The sequence below is a fragment of the Sprattus sprattus genome (assembly GCF_963457725.1).
Source record: "Sprattus sprattus genome assembly, chromosome: 10".
Taxonomy (NCBI): Eukaryota; Metazoa; Chordata; class Actinopteri; order Clupeiformes; family Clupeidae; genus Sprattus; species Sprattus sprattus.
This window is the reverse complement of record NC_137908.1, coordinates 6,348,695-6,367,947: the sequence shown is the minus strand read 5'-3', so window position 1 is coordinate 6,367,947 and position 19,253 is coordinate 6,348,695. Positions and strand designations below refer to the sequence as shown.

Sequence of the window (19,253 nt, the reverse complement as noted above, 5' to 3'; positions counted from 1 at the left end):
AATGTGTGTAGGCTACACAACCACCTCCTCCTCCTCAGAGTGTGTAGGCTACACAACCACCTCCTCCTCAGAGTGTGTAGGCCACACAACCACCTCCTCCTGAATGTGTGTAGGCTACACAACCACCTCCTCCTCAGAGTGTGTAGGCTACACAACCACCTCCTCCTCAGACTACACAACCACCTCCTCCTCAGAGTGTGTAGGCTACACAACCACCTCCTCCTCAGAGTGTGTAGGCTACACAACCACCTCCTCCTCAGAGTGTGTAGGCTACACAACCACCGCCTCCTCAGAGTGTGTAGGCTATAGCTGCAGCTCAGGCTACCCTCACAGAGGGCAAAGGGCCTCCCTTATTGATGGTTAATCTCCAACAGAGAGAGAGAGAGAGAGAGAAAGAGAGAGAGAGAAAGAGAGAGAGAGAAAGAGAGAAAAAGACTACGTGTATATCGTAGTGCAAACTGGACCAGTGGAACAGGCCACGCACAAAAGGGAGTCTGTTTGCCTGGCTAGGCTACCCCCCTCTCCTCTCTCTCCTCCTCTTCTCCCCCTCCTCCTCCTCCTCTTCTCCCCCTCCTCCTCCTCCTCTTCTCCCCCTCCTCCTCCTCCTCCTCTTCTCTCCTCCTCCTCCACGCATCTGCTGATGAGTGTTTGTGTGTGGAAGTGGGAGAGTGAGGATGAGGCCAGCTGCCTGCCTGCTCTTGCATTCCTCTCATGATTGCCTTTTTAAAAGATGCAGGAGAGATAGAGAGATAGAGAGAGAGAGAGAGAGAGAGAGAGAGAGAGAGAGAGAGAGAGAGAGAGAGAGAGAGAGAGAGAGGGAGAGTGAAACCGTCCCCCTTCTTAGGCCTTAAGTTGGGACCTTTCTGAAGAGCTCCATGTGTGTTGAGCTGTTACTGGTGATTAAGCCGGCTGCACAGGGACAAAATGCACAGCTCATTCCTTATGCCAGATGAAATCTAGCATTCCTATTTTTTTGCAAATCTAATTTACCTCCTTAAATTCCTGGACACGCTTGTAAAGAATTCGAAATGGACTGTTGCTTCTCAGGATTTCCGGATACATTCCATAAACACTCCATAACTTTCCGTCAACAGCATGACATTTCCATAAAACATAAAAAGAACCACAATGTACGAGACTAATATGTAAGGCATCTGTCTCATGTGGGAAGAATCAGGAATTTTCAATCTTTCATCTTGGACTCCCATATAGCAGCTGATTGGGGAACAGATGAGGCCCTGACCTGGATTTGCTGCAGACCCAGGTGTTGTGTGGTCTAGCGGGACCAAGACAAGACCAGAGAGATGGAACCAGATAGCAGTGCGCTATGGAGCGGATCCAGTGGGGAGCCGGCATTGACCGGGCGCGCATCACACAGATACATTTCATTTCATCCAACATCTCGTCCTCAACGCGTGAGCTCCCTGGATATCGAACCTGTTGCCCTGGTGATCTTTGCACCTGGCTCTACTACGTGAAGCTACAGAAAGACAGCAAATCTACTCCAGGGTCAGATTTGTTCTACAACCACAGGTGCTAGCTGAGCTGGGGAAACCAGACGGCTCTTGGACTGAATTCATAAAGATAGAACCAGGACCACAGCTGACCCCGGAACAGTTCTGGCACAGATTCTGTAGAACCTTCTAAGCTCTAGGACCCGATTCCTTTACCATCAGGTAGAATTTGGGTAAAAGGGTACAGACAAAACCAGAAAGGATTAATTGAAGAGAGAACCAAGACAGCCGCTGACTGTACCAATGCTGCCTTCAAGAGAGAAATGATCTCCAGATTTAGCAGTGGCATCCCTTACTTCCTTGGGAATGAACCAAATGAGAAGCCCAATGACATTAGCGCCTCCCCCCCGCAACCGCTGGCCCACGCGCGCCACCACACATGACCTGCGGCTTCAGAGTTCTACTCGGGTCAACAGCGGAGCGCTGGAGGAGGAGGAGGAGGAGGAGGGAATGGGTGTTTTGGGAACGCTAGAACATTCTTCTGTGCTCGAGCGAATATCTTTGACTTCAAGCAGAAACCCGATGAGGTCTGATTACTCCAGAGACTCCAGAGTGAAGTAGAGGGGAGGGGGGGGGGTGTCTGTATTACGTCTGATGGCAGCAGCACAAAGGTGTGGGAAAGATAAACCATGCTGCAGTACTTATATACCCAAAACAAAAAATGTGGCGTCACATCTCACTCTAGACTGCTGTGAATAACTCATTAGTCCTGGTTTAAAACGATTCTTCACACTGGGGAATTCTGGAAATAGGCCGTCCTGTTTCATGCACATTCTCAAAAAGAGCTAAAAGCCTAGGAAAAGGTTTAGTAATTGTTATACAGTACCTGTTAAAGGTTTGGACACACCTTCTCATTTTTTTAGTTTTTTCTTTAGTTACTTTACTGTAGATAACACTTTTTTTGTTTAGAACATCATTGCTTTTGTAGTTTAAATGTCTTCAGTATTAATCTACAATGTAGAAAATAATAAAAGTAAAGAAATTAAAGGTGTGTCCAAACTTTTGACTGGTACTGTATATGGTCAAAAGTACCATGAGAGAAGAACAATATCCTACAGTGGGTTTACTGATTGGTCAACCATGGTTAATAATTTTACCCTGAAGCCCTTCTCTGCATACCACTATAAGAGCTGTGTTTGCCGTGTGTGGCAGGAGATAGTCCAAACCAGAACCATAAAACTTGATCAGCTCGACTGCAAGTGGTTCGCACACGTCAGGATACACACACTAAAACAGAAGCTGCTGTGGTAATAAGGCTATACTGACAGTTACGTTAACTGTAGTATTGATTATGAAGCACAGAGGATCATGGAACTTTGTGATCCATATTACACAACCGCCAGAGGCCAGGGCTCGCTAAAATTGCAAACCCGACATCTCAGGACGATCAAGTTTTCCTGTCGGGCTACCAAAGTGTTTTCTGTTCTTCAGACTCTAAGTGAATGAGTTGTTCATCATGATGGAAGTGTACGTGTTAATCAGTAAGGTACTAGTCTGAACGATCAAGTTTTCCTGTCGAGCTACCAAAGTGTTTTCTGTTCTTCAGACTCTTTCCGCTATTTGGAGGAAAACCACAGAACTGAGTGAATGAGTTGTTCATCATGATGGAAGTGTGTGTGTTGATCAGTAAGGTACTAGTCAGGTTGTGTTGGATGAGAGAGTCCTCTGCCATATCAGCATTCCATGGCAAATAGTGCACCAGAAAAGCTAGGATCAATACGGTTCTGCACACACATGCTGGATGAACGTGTGTATTGCATAACAGCATTCACACCACAAGATGAACATGAACATGAATTTGGATTTAATTGAAGTTTAAATCAGACCTTTATCCTTTTGTTCTTCCGCAAAACATATTCCCACGGTCCACAGTCATTGGCACACCCAAGACGTGTATATGCCCGGTGAAGGAAACTTTAGACTTCTGGTGATTTATTTGATATCAAACTGATGTGCAATATGCACACCTTAACAAAACAGTTAAGGTCATTTTCAGGTTTGTAACAGTGATATATTTACAGAGAATAACTATGTAAATGCGTTTTTTGATATTTTTCTAAGATGCATAATGATATTTATGATTGTTGCAGTATGTGCTTGGTAAATAAATTGCTTTTTAGAATATATATACCTTTCTACATATTTTTTTTATTTGGGCTAGTCTAATTCAATTTGGGCAACCAAAATCTGCAGAATGCCTGGCCAAAGGGATACTGCCAAATGAGTCTACTGCCAAAATGTTGACAGAATGTCAAAGTGATCTCATTGAAAAGACAGAAATGCACGGGCACACAATTCTCTATGTACTTTTTCTAATTATTTTTAAATCATTCCTGTTCTTTTCCCAGACATTTATTTTAGTGCATCGGTAATGTTCAGCATATTATATGCACATTCACATTTTACAGTTAGGAACCATGTATTTATGTGTTTTATGACTCCCTATTTCTGATTTTGTCATCAAGTTCTTAAACGTTTTGCGGTGGTACAATGTAACAACAAACTTTTAAAAAAACGTTTGTCTCAAGGAAAAATATGTCAGAACCTAGTGAACAATCTAGCTTTTCTGCTTCATAATACAATTCCACGAATCACAACTTCTGGCACAAAGTCTCTCCACATTGCCAGGATCCCACCACTGCCAATGCCTCTGTTGACCCGGGAGTCTAGTCTCCATCTCCGCCAGTGTAAGAGGCTCGTGGCGACACAGATCTACTGATGGTGCTCTGATGGCCATCATTGTTTGGTCTCTAACTGGCCAGTTACAGCTCTGGGCATTCTGGAGTAGAGGAGTAATCTCCCCGCAGCATTGTCACATGCCAGGTAGCAACAGACAGATTAGCACCAGAACAGGACCAGAACAGGGCCAGAACAGGGCCATATCTGGGCCAGATGGAGCTTTTATATCGGACCAGACCAGCTGGAGGGCAAGTGCTTGGGGAGATTAGCCATCCCGTGATAGAGAAGGCGAGATATGGCAGACTGTCGTAGACGAGGAGTTATCACTCGACACGGTCCCCTGAAGGGCCTGCCATCCTAAACCTGAAGGAGCTTACAGGGAACTGGAATCTTGGCACCAAATATAGCGGTGAGACTGATGGTCTGAGAAGGTCCTTAAGGGAGCGGAGTGGCAAATGATCCACCACACTCTCACACAACCACAACCTTCCCCCCACTCACGTCACATAAAAGATTATTTGCAAGGATGACATCGTCTTTGAAAACAAAACTACTGGATTGAGGTTCAGTAAAATCACTTGATATGAGACTGGGATGTCATCTTTATAGATTGGTATAGAAGTGATGATTTGGTGGAAAAACATTGAGAAACCATACGGAAGAAAATAAGCTGGGAAAATATTGGAAAAAAGATGAATGACTATTAGTGCTTGGTAATAGTCCCTTCATAAGCAATTTTTTTCTTTCAAAGTTTCTGTTTTTTTTTCTTTCAATGAGTTGTTTATTCTTCCATGGCCTTCAACAGCACACATCAGCTTCTCTTTGTTTACGTATTCAGTTCACATCAGTTTCTCTGTGTTTGCGTATTCTATTTGAGGCAATGGTTGCTATGAAGCATATTTTTGTGTGCTCTGTTGCAACAACAAGGTCGCTGGATTATTCCATTTCCCATTTTGGTGCTATTCAAAGCCGAAGCTGATCATCACTTCCTCTCCGCCTGCCCATACTTAGTTCTCAAATCCAAACTTCCTCCATCAGCTCAGCACTTAAAGGGCCGAGATTGAGACACCAGAAAAATAAAAAAAAAACGCCAGACCTTTGGAGTGACTGACAGAAGCTACCAGTGCTTTGGCAACTGCACAAACTGGCAACGTGAGCCAAAACAATGATGATGACATCTGCCGTCTGCTTCCATTCATAAAACAACACAAAATACCTCCAATATGCAATAAGCCTCACTGCTAAGACATCTGTGTGTGTGTGTAACTATACAATGCCACATTGTAGTTGCTGATCGGACGCCTTTTCTTTTTGCCACAAGCTGACACACGCTTAGTAAGACAGTCAGGCCAGACAGCAGTTGATGGAGCGGATAAGCAAGAGACCTGGTGTTGATCTGGTGGGTGTGGGCCAGGTGTGGGCCGGGTGTGGGCCAGGTCTGTATCAGAGTGAGCACGATGACACGTCTCTGATGAGCTCATGGCTGCTCGAGAGGAGAGAACGTGAGTGACGAGAGGCTTTCTGTGTCATGAAGAAGGAATTGCCACCCAGAAACCACAAACAGTGCTCACTTATGCCGCCCGGTGCTTCAAAGCGAAGGGTTGTCACGGAGATGTACTCAACAGGACTCTTTGAAGGGTTGTCACGGACATGTACTCAACAGGGACTCTTTGAAAAAACAGCCTGAAGGCATGGAGACCAACCCCACGGAATCATGAATCTCTGAGTCGGCTGGGAATCTACAGAAACGGCAAGACCTGGACATCGTCTCCGTAAGTGGCCACGTCTCTGTCCCAGATCGCCGCTGACTGTGGTTCAGTTCTGGCCCGGTCTTGGCCAGGTTCTGGCCCATACCTGAGCCAGGTCCAGCCCAGCTGCTCTGCAGGATTCCAGCCCGCTCCCACGCTTCACCAGTGTGAATAACAATGGCACTGCAGTGCCCTTATCCGTGCATGTATCTCTGAGCAGGGGCCTGTTTCTCTCTCATCCTAGAGTAGAGGTCTCCCCCCCCCCACCACCCACCACCCACCCCCACCCCACCCCAATCCTAAGCAGAGGCATTTTGTTTCTCATCCTGTGCTTTTACAAACATGAAGCGCAGAGATAACATCGGCACAGCAAAACACCAGTGTGCTTAACTCCATGCGCTAAGCCACACAGAGGGCAGCAAAAGGCCCAGCCGAGGGTCTCCCCCCCCCCCCCACACACACACACTCACATCGAGCCCAGCCGAGGGTCTCCCCCCCACACACACACACACATCAAGCCCAGCTGAGGGTCTCCCCCCCCCCCCACACACACATCGAGCCCAGCGCACACACACACACACACACACACAAAAACCCTCACACACACACGAGCCCAGCCGAGGGTGGTGGGGGGGAGAGTGGGAGAGTAAGACCTGACAATGATCTCTTCATGTTGGAGTGACACCAGTGTCAAATTCAGAGAACTTGGCTGAGAGAAAAAAAAAAAAAAAAAGGGAAAATGAAATGAAATCGGACTCTGGGAAAATAGCCTCTGTGTTCTGCCCTCAGCTCTGAGACCAGCTGCTCAGCTGAAAACAGAGAGAGAGAGAGAGAGAGAGAGAGAGAGAGAGAGAGAGAGAGAGAGAGAGCGAGAGAGGAAAAGAGGGAGAGAGAGAGAGAAAGAGGGAAAGAAAGACCGAGAAGAGCTCATATAAGAATAATGACAAACAGAGAGAGTTCCTGTTTTTACACGGATCCCGCAGTTATCATGTCAAGAAGACCTCTCATTTGGCTGCCTTTGCTTGTTTGTATTGAACATACAGAGGGGGCATAATGGCGCCCTAGCGTGTCCTTTCACATAGCATGCCGGCGTTACAGAACCAGAGGCCTGACGTTTGACATAGCTTGATCTTTGACAGAGGGATCTGTGATTATCTCCGCTGCCGACTCAGAGGCGGAAAAACGCCCCCCCCATTCCACCTCGGAACCTTTTATACAGAATGGTGAAGCGCAATGACGGCACAATATTCCTACCTTGAAAAAAACTTCAGGAGGAAGAAAGAGAAAGAGAGAAAGAGAGAGAGAGCATTTAAGTTTCCCTAAGAATATGCAGAGGACCCCCACTGTTTGACATTCCCCTCTCTTTCCTATAACATTCTTGCCTCATTGCAAAGGTCCTGTGTTCGCTGTACCTCTGGCTTGTTAAAACATCCTCTGTGAATAGTGTAGATGCGTGCAGCAACATGCTCCCTAGTCCCCAGTTTGAGATGCTCTTATCCTCAGCATCGTTACAAATGGGAACGCTGAAACCAGGTCAGTCGTTTCATGAGAAACAATCAACCCTTGACTCTGACAGTCAAGCATGCAGGTTTCAGTTCTACTTGGGTGGGAAGAGCTAGATATGAGAGACTGATGTACATCTCGGTTACTTCCTACCTCAATTGCTGCTAGTCCCAATTCTGTTCATTTTTCATGCTTAACTCTTACTGTATATATCTTATTTATTCACTTATTCCACTTTACATATGAACATACTCTGCACTTTTATTGATATTTTGCACTTCTGGTTAGATGCTAAACTGCATTTCGTTGTCTCAGTACTTGTACTCTGTGCAATGACAATAAAGTTGTATGTTTCAACACACCCTCAGCCCATTTTCATTCCTGTCAGTCTCTTTACATGATGGTCTTACCAACAACTCAACTTGAGGGAAGGGGCAGGGTAAGCAGTTTGGCTACAGAGTCAAGTCTTGTCTGCTCAACAGTCTATCCCTGTCGTCAATGAACACTAGGCCAGACAAATTTAGAATGAATTAGAAGTCTGCCCCTGACAGACACGCACACACACACACACACACACACACACACACACACACACACACAGACAAGAACACAACCTCCCCCACACGCTGACACGCACACAAACACACACACACACACATCCCCATAGCACCAGCTAGTCCTGCAGTTTATTTCATTTGCTCTGCGTCTCTCCCTCCCCGTCTCGCTCTCTCCTGACAGACTCTGGCCGCTGTAGATCAGCGCAGGCTGGAAGGCCAGTTTCCGCCAGGGGTGTGGGAAGACAGCCAGACTCTGCTCTGGAATGTACGAGGGGCTACTTCACTGCTGCTTAACAAAAAAAAAAGGGGGGGTAGTCACAGAATGGATCGTATTCCGGCTGCGAAAATAAGCAACAGTCCCAAACAATCTTGGGATGATGATGAGAACGGTTAAGTTCTTTAAAAAAAAAGTTGGGAAGAGAGTAAAAAGTTAAGTGTGGCAGTCGAGGTGACAGTTGAGTCGAGACTGGGCTGCTTTAAAGCAGAAGCATGCAGTCTTTGTCTGTAATGCTATGTTTGTCTGTAATGCTAACCACACAAATATGCTCTTCTTCAAAACAACCCAGAGATGCTTTAACCAGCAGTCATCCCCTCCAGGCTAAACACGTAGCGTAGCATAACCCTAACCCTCCAGGCTAAAGCCCCAGTTGCTTATCTTTGTAGCGTAGCATAAACACGTAGCGTAGCATAAACACGTAGCGTAGCATAACACTAGCCTCCATCCCATTATGTTCTTACATAACAGGATGTCACGGCAGTGAGACAAGCGGCTGCCTCTGGCACAGATCTGGCCCGGCCCTAGGCAGGGTCCTACCAGAAGCGAAGCGGCCGAGGTATGTCCCCGACCTCACAGAGACAGAGACAGAGACAGAGAGACACACACACACACACACACACACACACACACACACACACACACACACACACACACACACACACACACACACACACACACACACACACACACACACACACACACACACACACACACACACACCTGCTTCCCATCGCGTGGTACGGCACTCATTTCTCCCCTGGGTACAGTGCTGTGCCACGCTGAGGAAACCTCGACTCCCCGTCGCCCACATCCAGCCTTACAGTAATGCGCCCCAGAGCTGCAATGCACCTGCATGGGGCCAATGCACTACAGCCAATGCACTACAGCCGATGCTCTACAGCCGATGCACTACAGCCGCTGGACTACAGCTGATGGACTACAGCCAATGCACTACAGCTGATGGACTACAGCCAATGCACTACAGCTGATGGACTACAGCCGATGGACTACAGCCGATGGACTACAGCCGATGGACTACAGCCAATGCACTACAGCTGATGGACTACAGCCAAAGCACTACAGCTGATGCACTACAGCCGATGCACTACAGCCGATGGACTACAGCCGATGGACTACAGCTGATGGACTACAGCCAATGCACTACAGCCGATGCACTTCAGCCGATGCACTGCAGCCGATGCACTACAGCCGATGCACTACAGCCGATGCACTACAGCCGATGCACTACAGCCGATGCACTACAGCCGATGCACTACAGGCAATGCACTACAGACGATGCACTACAGCCGATGCACTACAGGCAATGCACTACAGCCGATGCACTGCAGCCGATGCACTACAGCCGATGCACTACAGCCGATGCACTACAGACTTCCTGGGTACGGAGTTGCTTGCTGAAGCTGTGGGTTAAATCACACCACAAGCTAACTACCCCTTCTTCTGTTGCTGTACAGAGCAATTGTCAGGCAGATGGGTCCCCCCTTATCAGCCGGGTTCTGTTCAAGGTTTCTTCCTGGTAAGCGATGATTCCTCTACTATCAGACTAACTAACTAAGACTAACCATGCCAATGCTATTTTGTGTCTATCTTATATGAATACGACGGGAAATGTCTGGAAAAGTGACCAGATGTACTCTGGTAGATGGTAGAAGATCGAGTGTATCATCACAGCACAGAGGGTTCAAGCCTTGTGTTCTCTACAACGCCTTGAGATAATGTCTATTATTAATAGTGCAATGCCAATGAAACTGAGTTACACTAGATGACCCATATTGAGAGGCTTCATACAGACATGATTTACTGATGATGACGACATGTCAACTAATATAAATGTGAAAATAAATAACTGGTGTAACTGAAGGCTCAGTCACTGAAGCAGGAGTCATTGCTGTGAAATATAGGCAAGCGAGGTCATGTGGAGTAGGTTAAGAGGCTTGCCCATCGTGGCTATTTAAAGGATCAGCTCAGTCCATGTGGCCGGGCATATACACACACGCACACATACACACACACACACACACACACAGGCGCGCACAGACACACAAACACACACACAAACACACAGAGGCTAGAAGGTCACGTGATGTGTTTCCGTGGAGGCTCACCCTGAGGGCCTCGATGACCAGGTCGCGTGCCTCCAACTCGCCCTCCAGGACGCTGAAGAGCATCAGCAGCTCAGCCTTGCTCAGGTTCTCCATGTTCATCCTGGACTCCTGGGGTCAAAGGGCATACCGTTAATTAAACAGTTTTTTTTTTTTTTCAAATGATGCATCGGCGCGAAATATTTTGCGTCGATGTATTTTTTGCGTCGACGTAATCGATGACGTCGACGCGTCGTCCCAGCCCTAGTGTAGTGTGAGTGGACCAAGGATTCTGTTAATGTCAGGAGAACCAAAAACAATAAACTCTGCCTTATTTTCATTAAGCTTGAGGAAGCTATTACCCATCCAAAGTTTGATGTCTTCAAAGCAGTTAACAAGAGGTTGTATTGTATTGACCAGAATTAGGAGGAATATATATTTGAATATCATCAACCCTAGGCAATAAATCTCCATGTTCATCCTGGACTCCTGGGGTCAAAGGGCACACATAGAGAGTCATCCATATGTCCATATGACATGGAATAACGATGCACATTCAACAGGAAACTTTGTTCTTGTTACAGGAACCAAGTACACTATTCCACAGTAATCATTTCTGAGCATAGCCATTCTCTGATCTTACAAAATACTACTTTGATACATAGTCATCCATATGTCCATATGACATGGCATGACGGTGCACATTCAACAGGAATAATGCACTCAATTCACTTGCACTGTATTCGTATCCGCCTACCGCATACCTCTGGCAATGAAGATTGTCTCGAGGTGCTTTACAGAAACGATTACACCTTGTATTACACAGTTCTTGTTACAGGAACTATACCACCAAGTACAATATCCCACACTAATAATTGATGAGCATACCCATTCTCTGATCTTACAAAATCCTACTTTGATACACTATACCTTAAGGCTATGCAATATAGGAAATTAATAAATAGACTTCAATTAACTTTAAGCCTAGCATGTAGGGAGGGTCCATCTGGAGCAAACGGTAGAGGAAAGGAGTTCTAGTAAGGTTCCATTGAGTGTGCTTGTAGTTCCTGTGAGTTAGCTGGAAGAGCACCATAGCCACAACGTTACATAAATGTGTTTAAATCAAATGGAACAAAGGCACTGATCAAATCAGGAGTCATGCCCAGAGTAAGATGATGTACGAACTATGACTATACGTATGAAACCAATATCCAAGAAACAGAGAGTCGTCCATAGATACAAAAATACTTCCAGATACATCAAATCTAGAACAAAGTTTTTGAAAAAAAAAAAAAAGTCATAATGATTTATTGATAAAATGCAATGCTAATATTTCATGAAAGAAAAGGCACTGGTTGAGTAGTTGAGAGCCCCTCATCTTCATGCAGCTCATCACCAGACGGCCCCTATCTATTCCTCGTACACCAAATGACTGTTGGGCTTTCCCTTTTACAGGCTCATAAATTACTCTCTCTCTTGTAGACGTCTTCCTCTTCCATACTCCACAACACATGGAAAGCAGATTGAGCTGCCGCTGCATTTTCAGTCGTAGAGGAAAAGCCTGAGTCCATTGAAGGGGAAGAGGGACCCTTAAAGGGGGATATAACCCGGGTTATCCTTAAAAGCCCTAATGTGGGTCTGCATTAACTTACAGTCAATCTGAGAATGATTTACTATGCTCTGTTCCATACCATATTAAAATCCATTGCCTGTCAGTTTCGCTCTAACGCACACAAGATGTTGTGTTATTTCTTATGTACACTGGGATACGCAGCCATGACAAACAAATAGATTCCCCCCTTCTGGAAAAATACCATAACGTTGTGTCAGTAGTTATCAGAGTTATCAAAGGCCAGTCGTACCTCGGAATTCTCCTCTCAATTATTACTTGGATAGAGGAGAAAGACAGATGTCTTATTTCAGAGGACATATTAGGGCACGCATACTTTTGACAGTGCTGCGTCGACTGCGCTGCTGCTGTTGCGCTGCTGCTCTTGTCAGGCTTGCAGCATGCGCTTCTTCAACACGCCACTGCACTGGCCGTCCAACACATGATGACTGGTGTTCCCAGTTACTGGAATCACTCGGGTTTGCTTAACTCTCATGCACGGAGCCATGGGAATGGAAAAATCCGTTTGGCCACAGGGTCCAGATTTATATCGAGTTCAAAAGGAGAGACAGCATCTCTTAAATTAAACAAGCACAAATAAAAGACACACATGCAGTTAAACGGGTTTAGGTTACGTTGGTCGTCAACTTTCATCCTCTTATCTGTGCAGTTGTATGCAAACCCATGCCAGCTGAGAGGGAGTGATAAATAAAAACGCTTTTAGACATTAGACATTCAGACATCCTGTAGGACGTTTCGGATTTGAGACATTTTACATCTGTGGACACTCAGAGAATCACAGATACATAAAGTGACCCGACTCTAAATCTCTGTGAATCTCTCTCTCTTTCATAGTGGAAAAAAAATGCATCTCCAGTCTCTCTCTCTCTCTCTCCTCCCCCTTCTTGCCACGTCTAGTTAGCTAACATTTCCAGGAGGACCTGATGTTCATCCATTAGTCTGCTGAAGGAATGATTGGGTTCATATGGCCCTCCTCAACTTTTAGCCTCAAATGACTGAGGTGCTTCAGTCTCCAGCGAGCCGCGTCACTTCGCCAGCCAAGTTTTCCACGTTGTCAGGGTCTCAAGGGCCGCACTCAGCGCGTTGCATATTGGCATCGGAGGCGGCTGGAGAGCTTTCCGGCTACTGTACTAGGCTACATCAGACCGTTGACTTGTCCTCCCGAGTAAGACCGGCTCTCACGCGGCAGAGGCCATATTGACTTTGGCATGAGAAAATACACCACAGTCCCCAGTGACAGCTCGCGTTCTAAGAGAGAATTGGGATATCTGTGACGAGATGAGAGATACTCGAAAGAGCTAGAAAAGGGACTTTACAGAGCACGAGCGTGTGATGCGAGTGGGTTTACAAACAGCGAGATGATCTGTCAAACAACCATCGGCTATGTTCACAGAGACATTCTTTAGTCGTTGTTGTTACCACACTGGTGGTTTGTGGTTCGACCACGCGAACAGTGTTAATTACAACTCTGCTCCGCCCCTCAGTCTCATTTTAAAGCCCCACTAATTTCACAGCCACTTGTAACTTTTTCATGTACACATGTGTTCACAGAGAAGGGCTCAGATTTCCCACATGTACAGAGCACACTGGAATGAGTCTGGGCCAGACCTGAGCCAAACCTGGGCCAGATCCATTTCAGTAGGTCCATCAGCATAGATGTGGGGAGTGTGCAGTAACAACACAGCTTAGTAAGTACATTGTAAGTGACTAAATAGACGTTTTGAGGGGCAAATTGGCTGTAGGAATCCACTTGCTGTCAAGTCGAATCACATTTATTTATATAGCCGAGCACATTTAAAAACAACAGACGAGGGGGAATCAACTGACAAAGGAAATTGAACAAGAATAAAATAAAAGAATAAAAGATCAAAAAACTAAACGGAAAGCAGCTAAGAAAATTAAAAATGAACATAAGCAAGCAAAATCAAAATAAGCCTAATAAAAATATATTGGATAGAACTATAAGTGTTATTCCTTAGAATAATGTATTTCAAAAGTCCCGTTTGGACGCATGGACCACCTTCTCACAATCTTTTGGGGATAGGAAATTTCTCACTTCATTAATTGATCTCAGCAGGTAAAAAAAAGCTCTAACAACCACATTGATCTACTTGTCCATTTTTTTAATCTGGGTCAAAGAACATCCCAAGATTCTTTAAAATGGGCTTTTGGTGTAGTGTAGGGCTGGGATAAACGATTATTTTTTAAACGGTTAATCTAGCGATTATTTTTTCGATGCATCGATTAATCTAACGATTCATTTTTTCAGTTCGATTCGATTCGATTATCGATTATCTCCCCATTAATTCACTAATAGCAATTTACTATACATGTTGATTTCTACATCTGGGGAAAAAAACATGAATCCCTTGACATTGCAATATGTGTTTGTTTATTGCTCTTCAAAATTCCAAAAGAAAATTGAAGAAAATCACCTAACCAGGTCATACAAATGTTTGAGAAAGTTGAGCCAACGAAGACCATTCAGTATTAAATAAGATATTTACTAATATTACTTATTATAAATAGATACATTCAATGAACCTACTCTAAATATTTGCTTTAATAACTATTACACTATTTTCATACCCATTCAATATCAGTGGCCTAATGCCCAATCACTCTCTCGTTCACGCTTGCTATAAATATACAATCAATAAACAACTTAGCTAATGCAATAACAATATAACAATATGGCAATACAATCCCGATGTATTTTACAGTTCTTTGTGTTCCGAATAGATGTATGAGTTCAGAGTTCAAAAGTCGATGGTCACAGTTCAGAATACGTACGATGACGTATTTGTCAATCCACAGAGTTTAATGCCGCTCCGGCAAGCGGCTGTGCTGGCGGTGTGTGTGAGCGATATGAATGTCTGTATAATGCCGTTCAGTTCGGGAAGGAGCGCCTTGCTATGTATGTGTGTGTAATGTCAGGATAATAACTCAATAAAACTGGAGCCCAGTACCTCGATGGTCCAGAGAGATGGGTCACACTGAGATGTCCGTGGATGGCAGGGCAAAGAGCGTCAATCAGAAGGTAGAGTAGACCCAGGGCTAGCTGCTAACCGTCTGTCCGTTACCAGGGAAACCAGCGACACACCGTTGAATCTCAACTAGCAGTGATAGCTAAACGTTGCTAGCAGCCACTGAAGCTGCCAGCTGATCTCGTAGAAAATAAACAATCGACCGCGGATCACTCAATCAACAAACTACGTCTACTGCCCGATATACCGCGATACCCTAGGGCCTACGTTAAGTTGTCTCTGCTTATCTGCGTTATGTCGTTACACTTTTGTATTTACTCGTGTAATCTTCCGTTGGCTCAACTTTCTCTTGGCTCAACTTTCTTAAATAAAAATGTAATCAAACCGTTAATTAAACAGTTTTTTTTTTTTTCAAATGATGCATCGGCGCAAAATATTTTGCGTCGATGTATTTTTTGCGTCGACGTAATCGATGACGTCGACGCGTCGTCCCAGCCCTAGTGTAGTGTGAGTGGACCAAGGATTCTGTTAATGTCAGGGGAACCAAAAACAATAAACTCTGCCTTATTTTCATTAAGCTTGAGGAAGCTATTACCCATCCAAAGTTTGATGTCTTCAAAGCAGTTAACAAGAGATTGTATTGTATTGACCAGAATTAGGAGGAATATATATTTGAATATCATCAACCCTAGGCAATATATATAAACGTGAGAACTGGTATAAAGTGAGAACTGGTCGGGTCCAAATACTGAACCTTGTGGAACTCCACATGAGAGGGGTGCAACATTTGAAAAGATCAGTATACAGGCCCTATTACAAAAATAAGAAGCAAGCCACTTCCCCTTCCCCTTACCCCCAACACGATTCTCCAGCCGCTCAAGCAACACTGCACGGTCCACTGTGCCAACAGCAGCAGTGAGCTCTAAGAGAACCAGAACTGAACACCCCTCAGAATCAGCTGTGAGCGGCAGGTTTTTTGTAACTTTCCGGAGGGCACACTCAGCGCTGTGCATTGCACAGTGGTCATTCGGCAAAACGGTCTCCCTCATTGTAATTTTTATGCACCATATGGAAGCTTCTGCCCTGCCTGTTTGAATTCAGCGTCAAGACTCCTTGCCTGCTGAGCAGCAATCCTTATAAATGGGATATTTTGGAAAAGAAGAATGTTATCCAAAGCAACAGCCTGGGAAATCCAAATATTCCCACACTGTTTAGCATTCAGCTCTCTTGGAAAAGGCTCTGAGATGTAATCTCTTTATCCTTGTTTGTCTGGTTTTTTTTTTTAAGGATGCAACAAAATTGCACAACCTGCATTTTCTATCAAATAAATCACCTCATTGACCCATAGACAGATTCCGCATCAGAGTGCTCAGTGGCCGGTCACAACGGGGCTAACGTTCCCCTGCGGTCTAACATCATCCTGGAGCGGCTGTCCCAAGTCCTGCTTCACCCAAGCATGTTAGGAGCTAATTACTGAAATCCCCTGGCCTCCTTTAAGCTACACCACCAAGGCCTTCTCAAGCAGCTTTCTTGCTGTGACACAAATACAACAGATGCGTTGCACGGTTACGATATATGTTACACACACACACACACACACACACACACACACACACACATAAAAGATGGACCAATACGGTTTTACTACCAGTAGCTTCTCCAAGATTACACCCATATCATTACAAATCAGTTGTATAAACTCTTAAGATAGAGATAATTGTGTAATGGGTGTTTCAATACCTGTTGCTTTGTTGTTGTTTACTGGGCAAAACTACAACAAACCAAAACAAAAAGATAAAGTAGCATATAGCTTTAAAACGGGCACATATGAACACAGCTCAACTTAGTTTTCTATAGCCAAATAGATTACAGGATGTGTCAAGGGTATGTTGAAAGGGTAGCCACTCTTACCAACATAAAGCATTGTCTTCAAAAAAAGAAATATCATCTAGAAGTTGGAAGGGCAACAGTGTGTATCCCACTAGTATAACTTAAAAGGACACAATTCCACTGTCTTTTGGTAAATAAAGATAATCTGAATTGTTTTACGACTGACATTAATCCCAAACTTCTAAACTCAGTAGGCTATCACAACAAACACAGGTAGAGTACGACAAAAACAAAATAGCCTAGGCCTGACTACATGAACTCCATAACCATTCACTCATAGGCTACATCATTTAAATCCATTTAATGTTTTAAACGGAGCACAGCATCGAACCACAGTAGGACGTAAGTAAATCTGACGAGTTTAAACATATATAATTTAGTGATACTGTGCCCGAATAGGTTAATCAAATGTTATTCATCTTGACTCAAACATCAATTTGAATGTGTGTCAGTAATCCTCACAACGTTTACCAGCTCCACAAGCAACAAGGCATCGTTGATGTTTAGGCAAAGCCTCATCATTAAAGTTTAAGCAAATAGGCGTACACCTTACCAAACAGTCCACCGAGTGCAATGGGTAGCGGGAAAATACAAATAAATGTAATAGTTTACCGTAGTAGGTGCCATTCCAGGGTAGCTTAAGTCCACCATCAAAGAACGACTGCCGAAGTGACTTTAGGAAACTATGCTGAAGCGAAGCCCAGCAGAAAAAGGATAAAGTGTGTGACATAAGATTGATCCAATCGGCATGTCCGATTCCAAACTGTTGACCAATGAAAGGAATCATTGGCTGGAGGCAGGGTTAGGAGGGTGTCGCATGGGTTCGGAGCTAGGTTCTTTGTGTACATTTTGTAACGTCTTCACCCCTCTTGTGCGTTCGCTCATCGTGTCTTCGTACAAATCATTAGTGATTTGATGAAACGACCATTTCTGATGCGCTTTTGTTTCGCCCGAAGACGTGAATGAGAGAATACCAAATCACAGTCTAAATCCGAGTGAATAACGCGCGATCGCCACACAAAGAATGCATTTTTCCATGGAATGAAAATCAAAAACCACTTTGTTTAGAATGTGAACTTTTAAGAAATGAAACCAACGTATTTATTTGTGTTACATGTAGAGGTTGTTATTTTGGGACACAACGCGTGATTGTCTAATTTAGGTTTAAGCAAGGGTAGGATCATGAAAATCTTGCCGTCCTGACATGGTCGCTTAATAGGCTATTTGAGAAAAGACACCACCTAGCGGCTGATAAAACAGCTTCATAGACATCTACATTTTTGGATGTGTGAAGAGTTGGTTACCAACAGTAGCCTTGAAGGCTACTCAGGCCTCTCCAAAAAATATGATCCAACGAAAGTTTGAGACTACCTCTGGGTTGCTAGACTAAGCAGTGTTTTGCTGTGGGGCAAAATGAGCCAAAGCCTTTGGGGTAAATTTAACTGGTTACCCCCCTCATGTTTACATTAAGTTAAGTTTGGTTTAGTGTGGCATCCTAACAATGTTTTTAACAATTATTAACAATTATTTTACATGTAGCATAACAGCTGTCATGCCACATCATTACAGAAGAAAGACAGATAGGGGCCCATAGTCATGTGCTTTTAGCCCTAGTTTTAGTTTACCTCCTTGTGGATGACTTAGAAGCATCACCCTTGTTTTTATTTTATTTTGAATAGCATTTTCAGTACAGATGTGTCATGTTAGTGTGTATGTCAATGGCTACAAAGTTTGCGATGATATAGATATTTAGAATATTATGTGACATGTTGGTTTGTTATGTTATATAATCTGTGGATGTTCCTCAAAAGAATAAAAGTTTAAATCAGTTTAAGCCTTCCATTTCTCAATCCTAGAGACTTGGTACACCATTTTCAGGTGTGAAAACTGTAGACACAAAAGTTGTAGTATTTATTTAATGAACACCAGTAAAAATGAGCATAATGGGGATTTCATTATTAATAATTATATTTAGAATTACACTCCAGTTAATACAATAGTTAGAAACTGTCTCCTCAAATGTCTTAACTTACCCCTAAACCTTTTTGGGACCCCATGTTTTATTATCTATTTGAGTTAAGGGTTCAGTTGATTGCACACATCCTAAACCTGTATTGTATGCATTCGTTTTTTCTATCTCATTTTCCCTCAGCTATAGGATGGCTCATCTTACCCCACTCTATACCTGACAGTCATAGGTTTTTCTTTCTGTCTGTCTGTCTGTCTGTCTGTCTTTTCTCACATCCACGCAACACAAAAACAAATACACATTTTTTTTTCTCAAGAATTATTGTTTCAATGAAAAAGTTATATTACAAATTCAGTTTGATAAATATCAGCAATTCACAAAGCATCATAGATACCCC

General features: G+C 44.0%; 1 protein-coding gene across 1 annotated transcript in view; it reads right to left on the bottom strand.

Moving 5' to 3' along the window:
- The window catches only part of cttnbp2nla (CTTNBP2 N-terminal like a), a 25,526-nt gene extending 7,986 nt beyond the window's left edge, over window positions 1-17,540 (bottom strand). Inside the window, exons 1-2 of the mRNA XM_080845853.1 lie at window positions 17,500-17,540; window positions 10,405-10,512 (exon numbers count right to left, since the gene is read on the bottom strand). Of these exons, the coding sequence (XP_080701979.1) occupies window positions 10,405-10,512; window positions 17,500-17,538 (147 nt within the window). The 5' untranslated portion in view covers window positions 17,539-17,540. The remainder of the gene's footprint in view (window positions 1-10,404; window positions 10,513-17,499) is intronic.
- Window positions 17,541-19,253: the final 1,713 nt, after the last annotated feature.